The 19,816-nt window shown below is 39.4% G+C and overlaps 1 protein-coding gene across 1 annotated transcript in view; it reads left to right on the forward strand.

The window, feature by feature from the left end:
• The window catches only part of LOC124778016 (prominin-like protein), a 519,332-nt gene that overhangs the window by 307,368 nt on the left and 192,148 nt on the right, over nucleotides 1-19,816 (forward strand). Inside the window, 1 exon segment of the mRNA XM_047253593.1 lies at nucleotides 6,545-6,611. Within this exon segment, the coding sequence (XP_047109549.1) occupies nucleotides 6,545-6,611 (67 nt within the window).

Consider the following 19,816-nt stretch of genomic DNA (forward strand, 5'->3'; position numbering starts at 1 on the left):
ATCTCGCATACCCAAAAAAGCTCGGCCACAAAAGATTGCTCCCCTCATAACTCAGTACCACCTAGTACTGGAGCAACTGAATTATTCTCTGCCAGGGTTTCAACCTCCCATTAATTCTTCCACCACCACCTACTCCAGTCCAGTCACAGGCATCTCCCATCCCGTTAAACGCAGGGCTACCTGTCAAAGCAGCCATTTGATCTACAGACTACCGTATGTACTCGAATCTAAGCCGCACTTTTTTTCCAGTTTTTGTAATCCAAAAAACCGCCTGCGGCTTAGAATCGAGTACAAAGCAAGCGGAAGTTCTGAAAAATGTTGCTGGGTGCCGCCACAACTAACTTCTGCCATTGAATATATGTAGCGCTAAACAGGCATGCTTTGTAGGCACAAAGGTAAATACTGGCACCAAATCCTCTGCGTCAGTAAATAAATTTAAAAAAGGTGGAAGACGAGCTTTTTTTCTCCACCCCGAGTTTCGACCACTGCATTTTCATACATTATCCAACGAAGTAAATACAAATTCCGTATTGTTCATCTTCGAATGTAGCAGCATTTCAATGTACTACAAAAATCCGACTGGCGAGACTGTTTGGGATGTTTGTCAATATGGCCAACTCTACTTGTCAATATAGCCAACTCTACATTCTGAATTTTTTCCTACCTGTGAGAAGAGATGGTTGCTAGTTGCTAACAGGAACATTTATGAATTGTGAATCACATGCAGTATTCTCTTCACCATAAGAATAATACGAATATAAACATTTTGCCATGTATTGTTTTGTGTTTGCTGCTATCTCATTTAAATCCTGTCTGCCTAATAAACTACGAAACTAGAGTCAGACAACAGCAAACGCGGAAGAATATACATATCATGTCATGTTTATATTTGTATTATTCTTATGCTTAACAGTGATAGCGTCAGAAATGAAGCACAGCAATTGACTAGATTTTTAAATCTAAGATGACTCTAATTTCTGTGCAGAATGTAATGTACTAAAGAAGCGCCTGCAAAGATTTTCAAATGGAGAAAAATTTTTGCTAAACTCTCATTCAGAACATCTTCTATAATACGCAGTCTATTATTTGGTTCTTGTTGACCATTATCAAAGAAAGCAGCAGTGTAAGTAACAACAAATAGCAGTCTCTTGCCATTGTTTCTCTAATGAGACGATTCCTCTCTTTTTTTTAAAAAAAAAAAAATAAAAAATAAAAAAAAAAAAAAAAAAAAAAAAAAAAGAAAAACTGTAAATGGCGGTCGCACGCACAAAAGCAAGCCATGCCGCGAGCGGCGATAGGCCGTAAACATGCACTATCAGAATGCGACAAACAATGCACGACACAGTACAGTAATGAATTTTTCAGCTTAGAGTGACGTAAACACCAATAACAAAGAAAACGGCGCTTATCAGATCAAAGAAAAATAAGCAATCAATTCAAACCAGACAAAGGACGTGAAAAAGGAAGGGTAACCGTATAAATACGGATGGAGCGCCTGATGCATAGCAATGGCTACCTGGCCTGCCGAAGTGGCCATGCGGTTAAAGGCGCTGCAGTCTGGAACCGCAAGACCGCTACGGTCGCAGGTTCGAATCCTGCCTTGGGCATGGATGTTTGTGATGTCCTTAGGTTAGTTAGGTTTAACTAGTTCTAAGTTCTAGGGGACTAATGACCTCAGCAGTTGAGTCCCATAATGCTCAGAGCCATTTGAAAATGGCTACCTGGTAAAGCTTAACTGCTAATCTTACGACTCGAACCAAACTACTGTATCGTCATTCATTCGACCCAAGTTGTGCCCCATATTACAGTGGACCAGCTTTGTTTCGATTTGGAGGTGCGGCCTAAAACTTTTCTCGCCCCTTGAATTTAGAGTCTCAAATTTCAGGTGCGGTTTAGGTTCGGGAAAATTTTTTGTCCTTGATTTCGAGTCTCATTTTTCAGGTGCGGCTTAGATTCGAGTGTGGCTTAGATTCGAGTAAATACGGTAATGAATACAGTATTTTGACACTTAGGATATTGATTCAATATCTGCATGGAAGAGCCAACAAATGATTCAAAATGTCATGTCCATACTGCTGTTTTCCATCCTGTCCATAGCGGAGGAACTAGAAACTTATGTGATAGAATGGTACCCATACTACAGTGGAACATTAATAGGTTCCAGATCAGTTTCGAGAACATTGCTCTTGAGACATTTAAGACTCGTAGGCCTAAGTACACAGCTGAAACGTTTTAACTGTTTGATATGCCTCTGCTAATATTATTCCATGTACAGAAAGGATTACCTTAGTGGAACAAATCACAGTATGCATTGTGTATCTGCTACCAAATGAACTGCTTGAAAATCAAAAGTAAAATGAATCAACACACCCATCCTTATCTCCTCTTATTTAACAACAATAGTCATAATTTCTCATGGGATTGCATAAACACCAGCTCCAGGAATTGGAAATTGTTAAAAAGGCAGAAGTTACATCTTGTTCTATGTGCATAGATTGAGACGCATTTCATTACTGTAATAGGTATTGCATAGTGTAGATCTCCTCTTCTCTCTCTCTCTCTCTCTCTCTCATTCAGAGACAAGTTATAAACAACACACGTTGAACAGATTGCTTTACCATCTGAGATTGTATATGAGAGGAGGGAATATGTGCCAAAAGCTTGCTGCCAAAGAGTTTGTTTAATAAGACAAACTGAGTGCTGTACAACCAAATGGCTGTTTTTGAATGCTGTGGTAGTTTCTAGAATTACGCGGACCATAGTGAAAATGTGATACATTGTGATCCAGGCACATCTCTTCCTCAGGCCAACTTAAGGTGCAGCAAGTCACTTGGTGGCATGAGATCGCTCCACATAGGGACCAGGTGACAGTTATTGCATAGGTTCAAGTGCAGGTCTGCAGCAGACTTTCTTGTCATTATTAATACTTACTGAACTGCTAAACAGAGCAAAAAGATATGATAAGCATTCCTGAACCTCCATACAATGTTCCATAAAACCAAATGACAGTATAGGAGAGAATGAGAACTATTTCAGGTAGAGTTTTGAAGTTTTGTGAAATGGCTGTAATCACTAATAGGATTATCTTGACTACCCAGAGATATTCTACAGACAATGGTAGAATATTTTGTTAGAATTACTGCCACTCCCACCAGTGCCTTACATGTCATTGACATTGAGAGATTTTGGGGAGGAGGAAGTGGGTCTTAACCCTCAAGTACTATGCATTCTCTCATATTACATGATTTTTTGTTTCGTGATATTTCTTACACCCCCTGTGGAGTGAAGCGGTCTCTTCTGTGTACCTTCCTGTTGTATGACAAGCAACACATGCCAGAACTTTTGCCGTGTTGCTGCTCTTTGTTTCTTCTTTTTGAGCCTTGAGAGGACTGACAGCGACAGCAACAGTGTTGGCATGTTGTGTTGTTGAATTTTACTGTTTCTCCATGGCAGGGAAAGCTTCTCCTTTTATGCAACATGTTGTGAAAAAGACAGATGTGGCTGTCCAAACCTGGCGTGGTGGGTCTTCATGTCAAGACATGGGTGACAGCAATAATGACCCTGATTTCAAGATATTTATTACTTGCGACATCATTTTGGATCAGCAACAAAGTGATGAAGATGTGATGACTGATGATGATGGAGAATGTTGTATCTTGGTAAGAATAATTGTTTTCGATGGAGAAAGCAGCAGCTGTCAACTAACATAAGAACATGGCGATAAGCATAGCCTTGCAGCTGCCTGGACTTCAACAGATAGCAAAAGGTATTTGGGGGGGGGGGGGGGGGGACACTCTGTTTCGGTAAGCTTGCCCTGCATACAAGCTCCTGAAGTCATTAAATTCAAGACACTAATTTGACTGTTAGTGTATTCAGCAATTTTCAAATTGGGAAATGAATTGGTGTACAGCTTGTTTGCAACCGATGGAACTGGCAGAGGTGTTTTCAGTTGTAATGTTAATAAAGAAAAATTTTTGTTTTCGTTATTTTCATTATGATTTGGCAACCCAGGTGAGCAGGAGCAAAGAAAGAAAGAAAGAAGACAAGTCAGCAGCAATTTCACAAATGTTTCTGTGTTTTATTGAAAATAATCATCTTCGATTCTCTAGATAAAATAGGATATGTTGATGAAATAGGTGTACCTTTCCATGGAAGGCATAGATTTGGATGGTATATGCCAAGCAAGCCAGCAAAATATGGCTTGAAAATTCAGTGCTTGTCTGATGCACATACAAGTTACTTCTATAATTTGTACATTTATCCTAAAAAAGACAGTGTTCGTCACTTTCTTTCACAGCATGAGAATGGTCACAGTGTCCTCGTGTTGGCTGTTCTTCGGTTGGTGTAACATACTGAAAATGCATGCAGAGATATTGTAGGTGATAAGCAGTACTCATCAGAAGAGCTAATCAGTGAAGATTCAAAAATGGTCTCACTTACATTGGAACACTGAACAGAAACAAAGATGAGATCCCACAACAGGAAGACATGACACTCGTTTCCCCTGTGCCCATAAAGTCAAAAGCTGCATTACTAATCTCTTCTATGTACCATTAAGTAATCAATGACTGGGGCTAAGTGTTTTTAAAACATGACAAAAGGTGGTGTGGACTGTGTCGACCAGAGGTGTGTAACTTATTAATCAAGTTGCAAAACAAAATGATGATCTTCGTCCATGTTCTCCACATCCATGGGTGATGCTTTGGTGTGAATTTGTTTCGCCATCATCATCATCCAAAGGCGGAAATAATGATGAGATCATTCATTATGGGAAACCTAGCAAGAGACCTTGTTGAGCCTCATATAATGCTTAGATTTTATTTTGAACACTGCCATGAGAGTTGAGTGGCACCATCAGAATAATACTGTGCATAAAAGATGACTTTCAAACACAGAAAGAATGATTTTAAACATGAAAAACCTGTGCCTTTTGCACACCTCATTTGAAGAGTCAGACAAGATACCAGTGGCAACAGTGTGGTGGTCTGATTTGTTTGGAATGTCCTAGGAGAGTCTATGTGAAATCTATGCAGACTGAAGGTGATTAAAATATGGTTCACGACCTCAAAAGAATATGTAATTACTTTCTACCCCACCTTTTAAAATTAAAATGTGTTGAAGTTTTAAAGTACAATAGTCACAAAGTTGATTTCATATACAATTTCTCATAATGAAGTATGTTTTCCATGTAATAATGTTGTGACTGTAGTATTATTTTCCTGAATATAATCTGTGAGTGTGCCGGTAGATAGAGGAGTAACCATCTACTGTTATTTTAGTGATACATAAAATAGAAATTTACTTCAAAGTTTGCTGTGTTTCAGTTGTCCACATGTTTTATTTTAAATCCTACAATGTTTTAAAAAATCTACTTCCAAGATGTGTAATGGACAAGAGAAAGTCATGAAAATATATATTCATCCTAAACAATGGTTTCACAAGTAAAAAAAAAAAAATTAGAAGGGCATCTTAGAGAGCCCTCCATAGTAATTGCATTCCTGTCAATGCCCAGAGTACTTGAGGATAAGTTTAACTAATGATGATACCTTCAACTGCCCATTTTGTACTTCAGAACGTAGATTTGTACGTCTCTGTAAGTGCTGGACAGTGCACTTGGAGTTATTAAACTACATTACAGCGTGTTATCACAAGGCCTACCAAGAATATTTCCTCAACCTTCGTAATACCATATGAGTACTAGACAGTTTTCCATTTCTTGGAAGCACTTTTAATCTCATTCCTTAAACTGACAAAGGTTCACACCAGCAGCAACCATAATGTTACCTCTCATTCTTAGTATAAGAAAGACTTGGAAAATATTTTGTGATCGCCCCTAGTTTGTTTATTAGACTCTAAGAATCTCAGTCTGTCATTGCCATTGTGGATTCAAAAGAGATCACTGCTCACTTGATACTCTGATGCTAGTGGAAGTAGATAACCTGAATGTTTCCTGATTCACACCTACGGTGTGGTAGGTTTTATACAATGCATATGGAATTCAGGAACACTTGTAATATCTCTGCTCTATTTAGTTGTCAAGAAGCTTTATTGCTTAGGAGTCTGCTGCACGCCTGCTCTTGAGCCTCATAGTACTGTACCTGTCTCTGAATACAGTAGCAAAAAGTCTGATTCATTAATGTGTACCAGACATATGCAGCGTAAATAATGATGATATTCAAACCTGTTTAAACAACGATTGGTAGCAGCTTTGCCATCACTGTTGCCCTGCCCCACACTTACATTCAATATAAGAATGGCTGTTCTGACAGTGAAACTTCCTAGTTTTGTTAAAATCAATGTGCTGCTGGTGGCATTATTTGGCTTATTATTTTTTCAGTTTCTGTTACCATTGGATCTCTCTCTCTCTCTCTCTCTCTCTCTCTCTCTCTCTCTCTCTCTCTCTCTCTCTCTCTCTCTCTCTGTGTGTGTGTGTGTGTGTGTGTGTGTGTGTGTGTGTGTGTGTGTGTGTGTGTGTTTTCTGGGGCGAGGGGGGTGATAAATAAATTGTTGTGGTGTACAACTAAAATGGTGGCTCTTTTTCCAGGAAGTCAGCACTTTGTTGGTAACAAATTATGAAGAGCTTCAGGAAACAGTCAGCAAAGCTTTGAGTTGTAAGTATCACTTGTCATGTTTTTCTTTGTTTTTTATTTTTTATTTATTTATTTATTTATTTATTTTCCTTATATTTTACAAAATGGAACACTGTAACTACGCTGAGTTCCCTTTGTGGATGTTGTTTTGTGTATGTTGCCATTGCTTGATGACTTAAGTCATGATATTTGGCTAGAAAACATAAAGTTTCCAATTTCACCGAGTGAGGTGGCGCAGTGGTTAGCACACTGGACTCGCATTCGGGAGGACAATGGTTCAGTCCCATCTCCGGCCATCCTGATTAAGGTTTTCCGTGATTTTCCTAAATCGTTTCAGGCAAATGCCGGGATGGTTCCTTTGAAAGGGCACGGCCGATTTGCTTCCCCATCCTTCCCTAACCCGAGCTTGCGCTCCATCTCTAATATACCTATATTGTCGACGGGACGTTAAACACCACTAGCCTAGCAACTAGCCTTCCAATTTCACCCTACCCACAATCGTACAATTTATAAAAATATGTGATCTCGTGGATGTGAATTCTTGTTGACCCTAATTCCGATGAACACTGAATTTTTGTGTTTTATTTTTAGATGTCATCTGATATACTGATTTTCTGCATTGAATGTAATGTCATAAAACTTCCATCACACTGTGTTTGTTTGTTTGTTTCTTTCTTCACCTCGCAGACAGTCAAAAATGTTTTCCCATGTTGTACTAGCTCTGACTGACAGATAGAGCAAGTCGTCAAATGTAACAGTGGGATATGTGTTTGGACCTGTACGAGTGACCATGTCCTTTCATATAGTTTTTGCATGCATCAAGATGACAAGCAGAAGACATGTAAGTAGGAATAGGAAAGTTTCGCAAAAACAACAATACAAAATTAGTGGTCTTTATCTCAATAATGTGGAATTTGTGATGTTTATGACCTATCATGAAAATTGTTATTTTGCAATGTATAAAAATGTTATGAAAGTAAGGATGAGAATTTACTCTACTGATTGTTAAAACTGTATTTTGGCTCCTAATCTCTTCAAGGCTTGGGGGCTCATGTAAGATCTTGAAAAAAGTTAATTTCCTGCATAATGAACTTTGATTCAATGACATAAGCAAAAAAAACTCCACTGAACTTGGCAGAAAACACCACTGAATTTGCCAAGAAAAGCAGCACCAAATTTGACAAGAAAACACTGAATTTGTTAAAACACCACCAAATTTGGTAAAAACCACCGAATTGGGCAAAAACAACAATGAAAACAAACAGAATTTGACATGAAAAACAGAATTAGGGAAAAAACACTAAAATTGGCAGATAGAAACACTGACTGTGGCAAGAAACAATGCCAAGTTCGGCCAAAAACAGTGCAGAGTTCGGTGGAAAATAAAGGCAAATTTGGTCATGAAACAAAATGATTTTTTCCTGTACATATAAGTAAAGGGAGGAGGTATTGTGAGGTGGATTTTGTAGTATACTGAGAATGAAAGATGGTTAACCGATGAGAGTGAGCTAGATAGAAGACTCCCTTCCTGTATCCAGTGACGTGATGAAAATTAGAAGTATGTGACATGTACCTGAATAAATATGTTGATGGCAATCTTTACAGTGTCCCTTTCCCTGCCTGACAATTGGTATTAACATTTCCTCGAAGCATTCAGTTCACAATCCAGCTTCAGTGTTTCCAGCTCATTTTTCGAGGGGCCTCATTCAGAAAGTTCTGACTGCAATTAATGTGTGTGCAACTGAGGGAATACTGTACATAAAATGACTCCAGTAATAAAAGATTCACTGTGTGACTTGTAGAAAGATGTTCCTCAAAGGAAAGGAAAGACTTTCCTGGTGTATTACTGAACAGGGCTATGAATTCTAAAGTGAATCTAGGTGACACTTTTATGCAAGATTGATTAGACCAAATTCCATTGTTCAAGAATATTTATTTTTCTTGTTTTTGATGTCTCCTGGTTTTATTCATATTGCATTAACTTTCCCCTGTCACTTTTCAAGATACTGTGTGTACTTAAAGTTGCAAAGTAATTAATGTAAGTGGATATATTGATAACAGTTAAAAATAATATCTGTTGAAAAGCCATATTAGATTCAACAGCAGAATTTAATTTATTGATATTAAACTGTGAATCCACGGCAAGAGTGCCGATGCCACACCTGTGAAAAATCAGCTGTCAATCTATCTATACAGGGTGCCTCACAAGGAATGGTCAGTATTCAGGGATGTGACAGGAATCATCATTCAAAGCAAAAGTGTGTGATAAACACAATTGAGGTCGAATGGGTGAAGATACAGCTACAGTAGTTTGGTTTGAGTCGTAAGCTTAACAGTTAAGCTTTACCAAGTAGCCATTGCTATGTGTCAGGCGCTCCGTCTGTATTTATACGGGTACTCTTCCTTTTTCGCGTGCTTCGTCTGGTTTGAATCGATTGCTTATTTTGCTTTGATCTGATAATTACCATCTACATCTACATATATAGTCCGCAAGCCACCCAACGATGTGTGGCGAAGGACACTTTACGTGCCACTGTCTTTACCTCCCTTTTCTGTTCCAGTCGTGCATGGTTCGCGGGAAGAACGACTGTCTGAAAGCCTCCGTACGCGCTGGAATCTCTCTAATTTTACATTCATGATCCCCTCGGGAGGTATAAGTTGGGGGAAGCAATATATTCAATACCTCATCCAGAAACGCACCCTCTCGAAACCTGGCGAGCAAGCTAAACCGCGATGCAGAGCGCCTCTCTTGCAGAGTCTGCCACTTGAGTTTGCTAAACATCTCCGTAACTCTATCATGGTTACCAAATAACCCTGTGATGAAATGCACCGCTCTTCTTTGGATCTTCTCTATCTCCTCCGTCAACCCAATCTGGTACGGATCCCACACTGATGAGCAATACTCAAGTATAGGTCGAACGAGTGTTTTGTAAGCCACCTCCTTTGTTGATGGACTACATTTTCTAAGGACTCTCCCAGTGAATCTCAACCTGGTACCCACCTTACCAACAATTAATTTTATATGATCATTCCACTTCAAATTGTTCCGCACGCATACTCCCAGATATTTTACAGAAGCAACTGCTACCAGTGTTTGTTCCGCTATCATATAATCATACAATAAAGGATCCTTCTTTCTATGTATTCGCAATACATTACATTTGTCTATGTTAAGGGTCAGTTGCCACTCCCTGCACCAAGTGCCTATCCGCTGCAGATCTTCCTGCATTTCGCTACAATTTTCTAATGCTGCAACTTCTCTGTATACTACAGCATCATCCGCGAAATGCCTCATGGAACTTCCGACTCTATCTACTAGGTCATTTATATATATTGTGAAAAGCAATGGTCCCATAACACTCCCCTGTGGCACGCCAGAGGTTACTTTAATGTCTGTAGACATCTCTCCATTGATAACAACATGCTGTGTTCTGTTTGCTAAAAACTCTTCAATCCAGCCACACAGCTGGTCTGATATTCCGTCCGCTCTTACTTTGTTTATCAGGCAACAGTGCATAACTGTATCGAACGCCTTCCGGAAGTCAAGGAAAATAGCATCTACCTGGGAGCCTGTATCTAATATTTTCTGGGTCTCATGAACAAATAAAGCGAATTGGGTCTCACAAGATCGCTGTTTCCGGAATCCGTGTTGATTCCTACATAGTAGATTCTGGGTTTCCAAAAACGACATGATACTTGAGCAAAAAACATGTTCTAAAATTCTACAACAGATCGACGTCAGAGATATAGGTCTATAGTTTTGCACATCTGCCCGACGACCCTTCTTGAAGACTGGGACTACCTGTGCTCTTTTCCAATCATTTGGAACCCTCCGTTCCTCTAGAGACTTGCGGTACATGGCTGTTGGAAGGGGGCAAGTTCTTTCGCGTACTCTGTGTAGAATCGAATTGGTATCCCGTCAGGTCCAGTGGACTTTCCTCTGTTGAGTGATTCCAGTTGCTTTTCTATTCCTTGGACACTTATTTCGATGTCAGCCATTTTATCGTTTGTGCGAGGATTTAGAGAAGGAACTGCAGTGCGGTCTTCCTCTGTGAAACAGCTTTGGAATAAGGTGTTTAGTATTTCAGCTTTACGCGTGTCATCCTCTGTTTCAATGCCATCATCATCCCGGAGTGTCTGGATATGCTGTTTCGAGCCACTTACTGATTTAACGTCAGACCAGAACTTCCTAGGATTTTCTGTCAAGTTGGTACATAGAATTTTACTTTCGAATTCACTGAACGCTTCACGCATAGCCCTCCTTATGCTAACTTTGATATCGTTTAGCTTCTGTTTGTCTGAGAGGTTTTGGCTGTGTTTACACTTGGAGTGAAGCTCTCTTTGCTTTCGCAGTAGTTTCCTAACTTTGTTGTTGAATCACGGTGAGTTTTTTCCGTCTCTCACGGTTTTACTCGGCACGTACCTGTCTAAAACGCATTTTACGATTGCCTTGAACTTTTTCCATAAACACTCAACATTGTCAGTGTCGGAACAGAAATTTTCATTTTGATCTGTTAGGTAGTCTGAAATCTGCCTTCCATTACTCTTGCTAAACAGATAAACCTTCCTCCCTTTTTTTTTATATTCCTATTAACTTCCATATTCAGGAATGCTTCAACAGCCTTATGATCACTGATACCCTGTTCTGCACTTACAGAGTCGAAAAGTTCGGGTATGTTTGTTATCAGTAGGTCCAAGATGTTATCTCCACGAGTTGGTTCTCTGTTTAATTGCTCGAGGTAATTTTCGGATAGTGCACTCAGTATAATGTCACTCGATGCTCTGTCCCTACCACCCGTCCTAAACATCTGAGTGTCCCAGTCTATATCTGGTAAATTGAAATCTCCACCTAAGACTATAACATGCTGAGAAAATTTATGTGAAATGTATTCCAAATTTTCTCTCAGTTGTTCTGCCACTAATGCTGCTGAGTCGGGAGGTTGGTAAAAGGAGCCAACTATTAACCTAGCTTGGTTGTTGAGTGTAACCTCCACCCATAATAATTCACAGGAACTATCCACTTCTACTTCACTACAGGATAAACTACTACTAACAGCAACAAACACGCCACCACCGGTTGCATGCAATCTATCCTTTCTAAACACCGTCTGTGCCTTTGTAAAAATTTCTGCAGAATTTATCTCTGGCTTCAGCCAGCTTTCTGTACCTCTAATGATTTCAGCTTCGGTGCTTTCTATCAGCGCTTGAAGTTCCGGTACTTTACCAATGCAGCTTTGACAGTTTACAATTACAATACTGATTGCTGCTTGGTCCCCGCATGTCCTGACTTTGCCCCTCACCCTTTGAGGCTGCTGCCCTTTCTGTACTTGTCCGAGGCCATCTAACCTAAAAAACCGCCCAGTCCACGCCACACAACCCCTGCCACCTGTGTAGCCACTTGCTGCACGTAGTGGACTCCTGACCTATCCAGCGGAACCCAAAACCCCACCACCCTATGGCGCAAGTCGAGGAATCTGCAGCCCACACAGTCGCAGAACCATCTCAGCCTCTGATTCAGTCCCTCCACTCGGCTCTGTACCAAAGTTCCGCAGTCAGTCCTGTCGACGATGCTGCAGATGGTGAGCTCTGCTTTCATCCCGCTGGCGAGACTGGCAGTCTTTACCAAATCAGATAGCCGCCGGAAGCCAGAGAGGATTTCCTCCGATTCATAGCGACACACATCATTGGTGCCGACATGAGCGACCACCTGCAGATGGGTGCACCCTGTACTCTTCATGGCATCCGGAAGGACCCTTTCCACATCTGGAATGACTCCCCCCCCCGGTATGCACATGGTTTTCTTGCCCTCTCTTGCTGCCATATCCCTAAGAGGTCCCATTACGTACCTGACGTTGGAGCTCCCAACTACCAGTAAGCCCACCCTCTGCGACCGCCCAGATCTTGCAGACTGAGGGGCAACCTCTGGAACAGGACAAGCAGCCATGTCTGGCCGAAGATCAGTATCAGCCTTAGACAGAGCCTGAAACTGGTTCGTCATACAAACTGGAGAGGCCTTCCGTTCAGCCCTTTGTTATAGGGGCTTACGTCACTATAAGCTGAAAATGCATTTCTGTAAGGTGTCACGCATTGTTTGTCGCATTCTGATAATGAGTGTTCACGGCCTGTCGCCGCTCGCAGCATGGCTTGCTTTTGTGCGCGCTACCACGGCTTACAATAAAAAAAAAAGAGGATTTATCTCATAAGGGAAACAAAACAGAAACTGCTTTTTGTTGTTACTTACTGTGCTGCTTTCTTCGATAATGATCAACAAGAACCGAATAATAGACTGCGTATGATAGATGATGTTCTGAATGAGAGATTAGCGAAAATTATTCTCTGTTTGAAAATCTTTGCAACACCTCTTTAGTACATTACATTCTGCACAGAAATTAGAGTCATCTAATCTAGTCAGTTGCCATGCTTCATTTCTGACTGTATCGCTATTCATCATAAGAATAATATGAATATAAACATGACATGATATGTATATTCTTCCGCGTTTGCTATTGTCTCACTCTAGTTTCGTAGTTTATTAGGCAGGCAGGATTTAAATGAGATAGCAGCAAACACAAAAGAATACATGGCATAATGTTTACATTCTTCTACCTTTTCTTTTAATTTATTTACTGATGCAGAGGTTTTGATGCCAGTAATTTATCTTTGTGCCTGCAAAGCATACCTGAGTAGTGCTACATATATTTGACGGCAGGAAGTTAGTTGCTGGCGACACCTACCAACATTTTTCAGGACTTCCGCTTACTTTGGACTCAATTGTAAGCCGCAGATGGTTTTTTGGATTACAAAAACCGGAAAAAAAGTGCGGCTTAGATTCGAGTAAATACAGTAATAAGAATGGAATGTAACAAGTTTGACGTGTTGAAAAGGTGTTTTAGGTACCGTAAATGTGTAAATATGGATTACACAGCCACGCTAGCTTTCATTCTTCAAAAGAAGGTGGTAATAGACCTGAAATGTCAATCTCTACCATGATTAAATTTGTGAGTATTTATGCATAGTCACTCTACATAAATTATTGTTTTTCAATACACAAGCATGACAGCATCTGTGAAAAATTGATACACCCGTAAGAAGGATGTCATAGGCAAAATTCCTGAAACTTAAAAAATGTCCTCCTAAAAGATGCTTAAGTAGATTGCAACATATAATTTCTTTCTGGTGACAGAAAATGGTAAATCAATGGTAAACTACTACTGTCTAAACCTGTAAACTTGGTGGAGATGCTATGGACATTATTGCATCTGCATCAGGAGAGGAGGAAAAAAAGAAGTGTTTGGAAACTGCTGTTATGGATTACAAAAGGCATGAATTATTTAAGAAACCGTTGACAATCTAACAAAAAGGAAATGGTGAGATCAAGCATTATTGCCCATCAATATGAAGTCTGTTCCCACAGCACTGCTCAACAACCACATGAGGCCCCAAGATCTCGTCACAACACCTGGCAGTAGTTAAACCTTGCTGATCACACACTTTTGTGGGAGGTGTTCGAGTGGTCAACATTGTCCGTGCCCACACCATAAGCGATCCTCCTCAGCATTGGTCTCTTTCCACAATGTTTAGATCCAAAGTCATGTTCCACATTCCCTCAAGATGTGAATCCATCGAGAATCACTCTCCAGACCAAATCAGGACTCATCTTTGAAACGAACATTGGCCAACTGCTCAACCTTCCAGGTAACATGTAGACGACTCCACTCTAGACATTCCCTTTTATAAAGAGGCATCAGAGGTACATAAACAGCAGGTCTCTGACAATAAAGGCCACTCTGCCGAAGTCTTCTGCACACCTTTTGCCTCGATATTACCCTTCTGATGGATGCTGTGAGGTCAAATGCAAGTTGCTGTGCAGTACTAGGTAGTACTGTCATGCCCTCACAGGCAAGTAACATTCCTCTCTTTCTGGTGTCACATGTCGTCGGCCCTGCTCTGGTCTTTGGGGTTCAGTTTCAGTCTCTACAAACTGTCACCACATGTGAGAAACAATGGAATGATTCACGTTAAACCATCAGGTCACATGAGTTTGTGACTGTCCTGCTACCAGTCTTCGTATACTGTAAGTAGCAAAGAGTCTGATAAGCATCTTCTGTGTGCCAAACTGCACCATCTGTGACTGTGTACCAGGCACATTTGATTGGTGCCCTGACGTCATTGTTAGCGTGGTTATCGATTGACTGGGATGCCACCTTCAGTGCAGAACATAATCATACAGACATCTGTCAACAGTTTGTATGATTATATCCTGAATTAGGCACAGGAAGGGGAAATAGCAGTTTGTAGCTATAATTTTGGACACCAGTGTATTTTTATGTGAGACACCTCTCCATTTATCTTCGGCAGTCATGGCAGTTGCTGAAACTCCTTTCCCTCCCACAATGAAACACTCAGACATTGTCCTCTTTCTCTGTGCCTTTCTTCCACCTATCAGTTTCCAACCCACCTCCTGTCTTCCATAATCTTTAGCAATTCTTTGTTTGCTTCATCCATCTGTGCCTTTCTCTCCTTCCCATTTCTTGATCAAATTATTCCTTCTGCGTACCATGCACTTCCAGGAGAACACCTCTCTGGCATTCCCAATGATATCCTTACTGCACCCCTCCCCTTCCCCCCTTATGAAATTGTTTCCCACAAGATGTACATTAAATATCGATTCTCACTACCCTACAGCATCTTGCACACTTTCCACTATTAGTGAAAGATTTTGAAATGAAAGGCTTAATGAAATATTGTGATTTCAATAATGTTGGTTGTATGTAAGCAAAAACTAATACTGTAATAACATAAATAATTTGCATTTGAATGAATTAGTGTTTACTTATGTATAAAGAGATTTGATATAATAAGTTTATTTAACAAGAGTGATCTGAATTTATTGCTCTAAAAATTAAGCTTAGAATGCAACTATTGGAAATTCAAAATAAATTTGAGATATTTCATATAATCCACTGTAAAACTTCAGATATTCTCTTTGATAATAACAGGTACCAGTGCATTTATTCACTACAAAATATAATCAGATCAAGGACTATAGACAGTCATTTACAGAATTTTTCACTTGGGAAGCTAGACCTGGTGTACTAGTATTGGAATTTCAAAATAACATATGTTTCCTAAAAATGCACTGTAAAGAGTCAAAACCTTACTTATTATGTTATAGTAATATATACTAATGCTTATATTTGCCAAAAAGCATATTCTAATCAGGAAATGAGAACTTGTAAATAACTTGTAATTAAGTAGAACAAATACATGTACATCTCACTTCTCAGACATATTCCATTGAATGTATTATAGAAAGAGGGTCTCAAAGTGCCTGAGAACAAATATCCGTCAAATAGAAGCCAATAAATGCCCCTTCACATCCATTGGGAAGTACTAGCTAAAATATTTGTACTTTAAGAGCTGTATTAGCTAATTGTATTATTATGACCGTAGTTCACAATCTCATTGAAGGAGGATACTAAAAAAAACACCAGTGTTACTGAGGGTAAGCCATAGCCTGATTCATGTTTCCTTTGATATGGAAAGATCTAATGTTCTCTGTTTAACAAAGATTACATAACAATGGTCTGTTGTTGCAGGATTTTAATGCAGTACAGATAGAAAACTACATTCATCAAGAGTGACCACACAAATTATTGTACCTGTTTTAAAGTCTGCGGAAGGTTCTTTAACAGCAGAAGCAAAATGTCAAATCTAAGGAAATTGCCTGAGGCTGATGCTGTGATGACAAGAATCCTCTATGACTTAAATTATTGAGAGTGAACACTGAAGGAAAGGCATTAATATTGACAACAAATTTTGAGGGACATTGGTTGTGCATATAAATGGCCCATGTTGCAAAAAGAAAAGGAAAAAAAAATCATTAAGCACACACAAATAGTGTGTGTACCTCAGAATTAATCACAACTGAAGAAGCAGTTAATGTTTGGCTCTCAATAATCGAGCAAAACACTAATTCTTGCAAAATCCAGAAGTACTTTGGAGCAATTAGAGCACTGGAAGTGGAAATCATCTACCACCAACTATATTTATAATGTGGTGGAAGTAACAACAACTCAAATGTATCGGATATTGAGTGAGAAAAGTCTACTACTATTGGGCTGATATTTAAAGAACAGATGAGTTACACCCAACTCAGGCAGCCAGCTAAATCAGTTGTCTCCTTTACTCAGCCTCATCTGTGAGCATGAAATGAAATGCACCAATAACAGCAGTGTGGTGCTGGCAAACAAATTGGTGGGATAGTGTAATAAATCCTCTGACTGATCTGAACATGTTAATGGATATCGCTGCTCCTGTCCCCAGGTGATCTAGATGTGTTCCTTTTGCCAGATGCTCTAGGCTCTTTCATATGTGCCGTATTGTTGACCCCTATGTATTTCAGACCTATTAAGATGCAGTATTACTCAGGTACATGCATGTTCTGCATGTGTTAATTCACAGAGTTGCATTTTAAGTCTGAATACCAAATAGCTGTTCAAAATTTGGGCTGCTCAGTTGGAGTGACTGTGTGCATTTGGTCATGGGTTCTCGTATTGCTGATTTCATCTTTGTTTTTAATTATTGGCTGTTGACGAAGATTTGAGAATGGTGCACTGCCATGCAAGTATAGAGGAAGAAATCTTGGAGATTTTCACTAGAAGCAGCACTGAGAATGAACCCTTTAATTGCAATGATCGTGATGACTTTTCGACAGAATCGTGATCTAAAAGCCCTGGCCTGTATAAATCAACTTTGACAACACATCCTTCTGTATCTAGAAGAGATGAAAATTCTTTAGATCTGGAATATTGTGAAAGAGAGTGAAATGAATGGAAAAAGAGCATGCTTTAGTGGCATGTTTGACTGGAAGAAAGATGATTTTTTGCCCATTTGTGCATGGTTTTGGACAATTCAACTACAGATGGGCAAAGATTCCAGCCTTACATCATTTTTCCCTAATATTTGTAACACAAGACGCATGGAGTCTACAGTAGATGAAAGAAAAGATTTTATTTATGAGGAAGGCATTTATGCAAGAATCAGCCATTCTCAACATTTGCATATGCACTGTGCAAGCCACTTCACAGCGCTCGGCAAAGGGCCTTTTGTACCAACATTATTCGTTTGCTGTCTTTTTCCATTCACATGTTGAGCAAGGGAAAATCTGTCTGAATGCCTCTACCTTGTTTTATTCTCATGATACATACTAAATATGTGATGGTGGCATCGGAATGATCACACAGTCATATTCAAATTCTGATTATCTAAATTATCCCCATAGGATTTCATAATTACTTTGTTGTCTTTCTTCCAAGGAGTCTTACTTATTATGATCTTATCAACACATCTGTAAATTAGTTCAATTTCTGTTGTGTTGCTTTCTTGATAAGGACTCAAAATGCTGGAATAATAGTCTAATACTGATCAGAGTAGTATTGTGTTTTGTTTGTAGGTGCACTTTCCCAGAACCCTTCCAACAAATGTAAATGTTTTATAACATTCCATAGTGGGTTCATTCCTATAAAAAGCTCTGCATTGACAAGTCTGTTGTTGGTCAAAGGGCAGTTGTGTTTCAAGAAGTATATTCTGTCCAAACAAAGTAAGTTAGCAAAATAAAAATATTATGCTGTGTGACAGTCAAAGTGGTTTTTGGGGAACACTATGAAGCCATATTCGGAATGGGGACACACTCCCTATGCTGTAATTGGAACAGGGACTCCTTATGTCTGCAATTGGTATTCAATCCCAAACTTGTTCCTCTGGCTACATAGCCATGGGTCACCTGCAATACCACTTCGTAGGAGCAGATGCAACATGCCAGAACTAAAGGACAGACTGAAATGCTGATGTTATGCTTGTCTCAAAGCTGTGCAGTAGAAGAAAAGTGCTTGAGATACAAAAGACTGATATAAAGACTGGTGAAAAAAATCAGCAAGCTACAATGTGTTACAGATTAGAACTCAAGTTTGGGGCAGTTGACCACAGTGCTATGTTTCTGAGTTCGATCAGATCAGTGTGAAGGACTGTGTAAGTGCTTGTGTTTTCCACAGAGCTATAATATGGCAAAAAAAAAAGAAAAAAGAAAAGTTTTGTCTGCTTAGGGAGGAGAACTTGAAGCTTTTTGTGCAGAATGGAGGCAAGTTGGCAGATGCAGGCACTATGATCATTAGAATGCTCTAAAATATACTGTGAGGTATTTTCTAAATGTTATTAAAAGTGAACACTGAAAGAAAGGTGTCTTCGGAAATATGAGATAGATTGTTTCTTTGTGATGTGTTAAGTGTGTGTTTATATTTTATGCAGTTGGTATTAGTGTCAAATACTCCTGTATTACAACTGCTTCTGTTTTTGTTCCATTTCTAATTTTGGTGTAGTAACAAAACTGCTGCTGCAACACTCTGTTCAGTTTTGAAAATAAACTTTTCGAGGTGGGAAAATAAAAATTCTGCAGTTATTGGCTAGAAGAGGCAGATATTTTGAAAACTACATTTAGAAGTTACATTTAGAACTTCCAGATCAGAGACAATCTTAAAGTTCAGTATGTATGCCAACAATACAGATGTTGTGTACTAAGGATAGTTCCTGCACTGCTGAATTGATCTGGACAATGAAATTGGCGATTTCCAATTACTCTGTGGTTTCATGAAATGATATTTGTAATATTTTTAAGATGATGATTCCTTACTGTGTTCCTCAACATTTTCCACTTTTGCTTAAGAAATTGAGATATCTAATAACTGGTGGACTGGCACCATATTTCTGGGACCACATGTTAGGAGGAGAACGTTCATCAAATTACACATTGAATTTTGATGAAACTACCAACGTTAAAGATAAAATAAGAATTACAAACAGCCATTACCATATTGTCAGAGTGTAAGTGTTGAGTAACACTTCACCTAAGAACTTTCTTCATCGGCATAGCACATGGTGAAACATTGCATCAGAAATAGTGTGAAGCACTTTCTGAAGACAACTTGTCCCTAAATAAATGCCTTACACCGGGATCAGATGGACCTAATGTCAATAAAAAAGTGTTTCGGCTTTCGGATAGTGATGTCAGGGAGACCCAAGGCAGACAACTTACAAATATCTGAATGTGCAAAATTTATACAGTGCGTAATGGGTATGTAAAGGCTTTGGAGTGTTAAGATGAAGAAGTGTCTGAATCTCTGGTCCGTAGTTAATGTTATTTCGATGGTTTGTCTGTTTGCTGGGAAGAA

The sequence above is a fragment of the Schistocerca piceifrons genome, chromosome 2 (genome assembly GCF_021461385.2).
Source record: "Schistocerca piceifrons isolate TAMUIC-IGC-003096 chromosome 2, iqSchPice1.1, whole genome shotgun sequence".
NCBI classification, from domain to species: Eukaryota; Metazoa; Arthropoda; class Insecta; order Orthoptera; family Acrididae; genus Schistocerca; species Schistocerca piceifrons.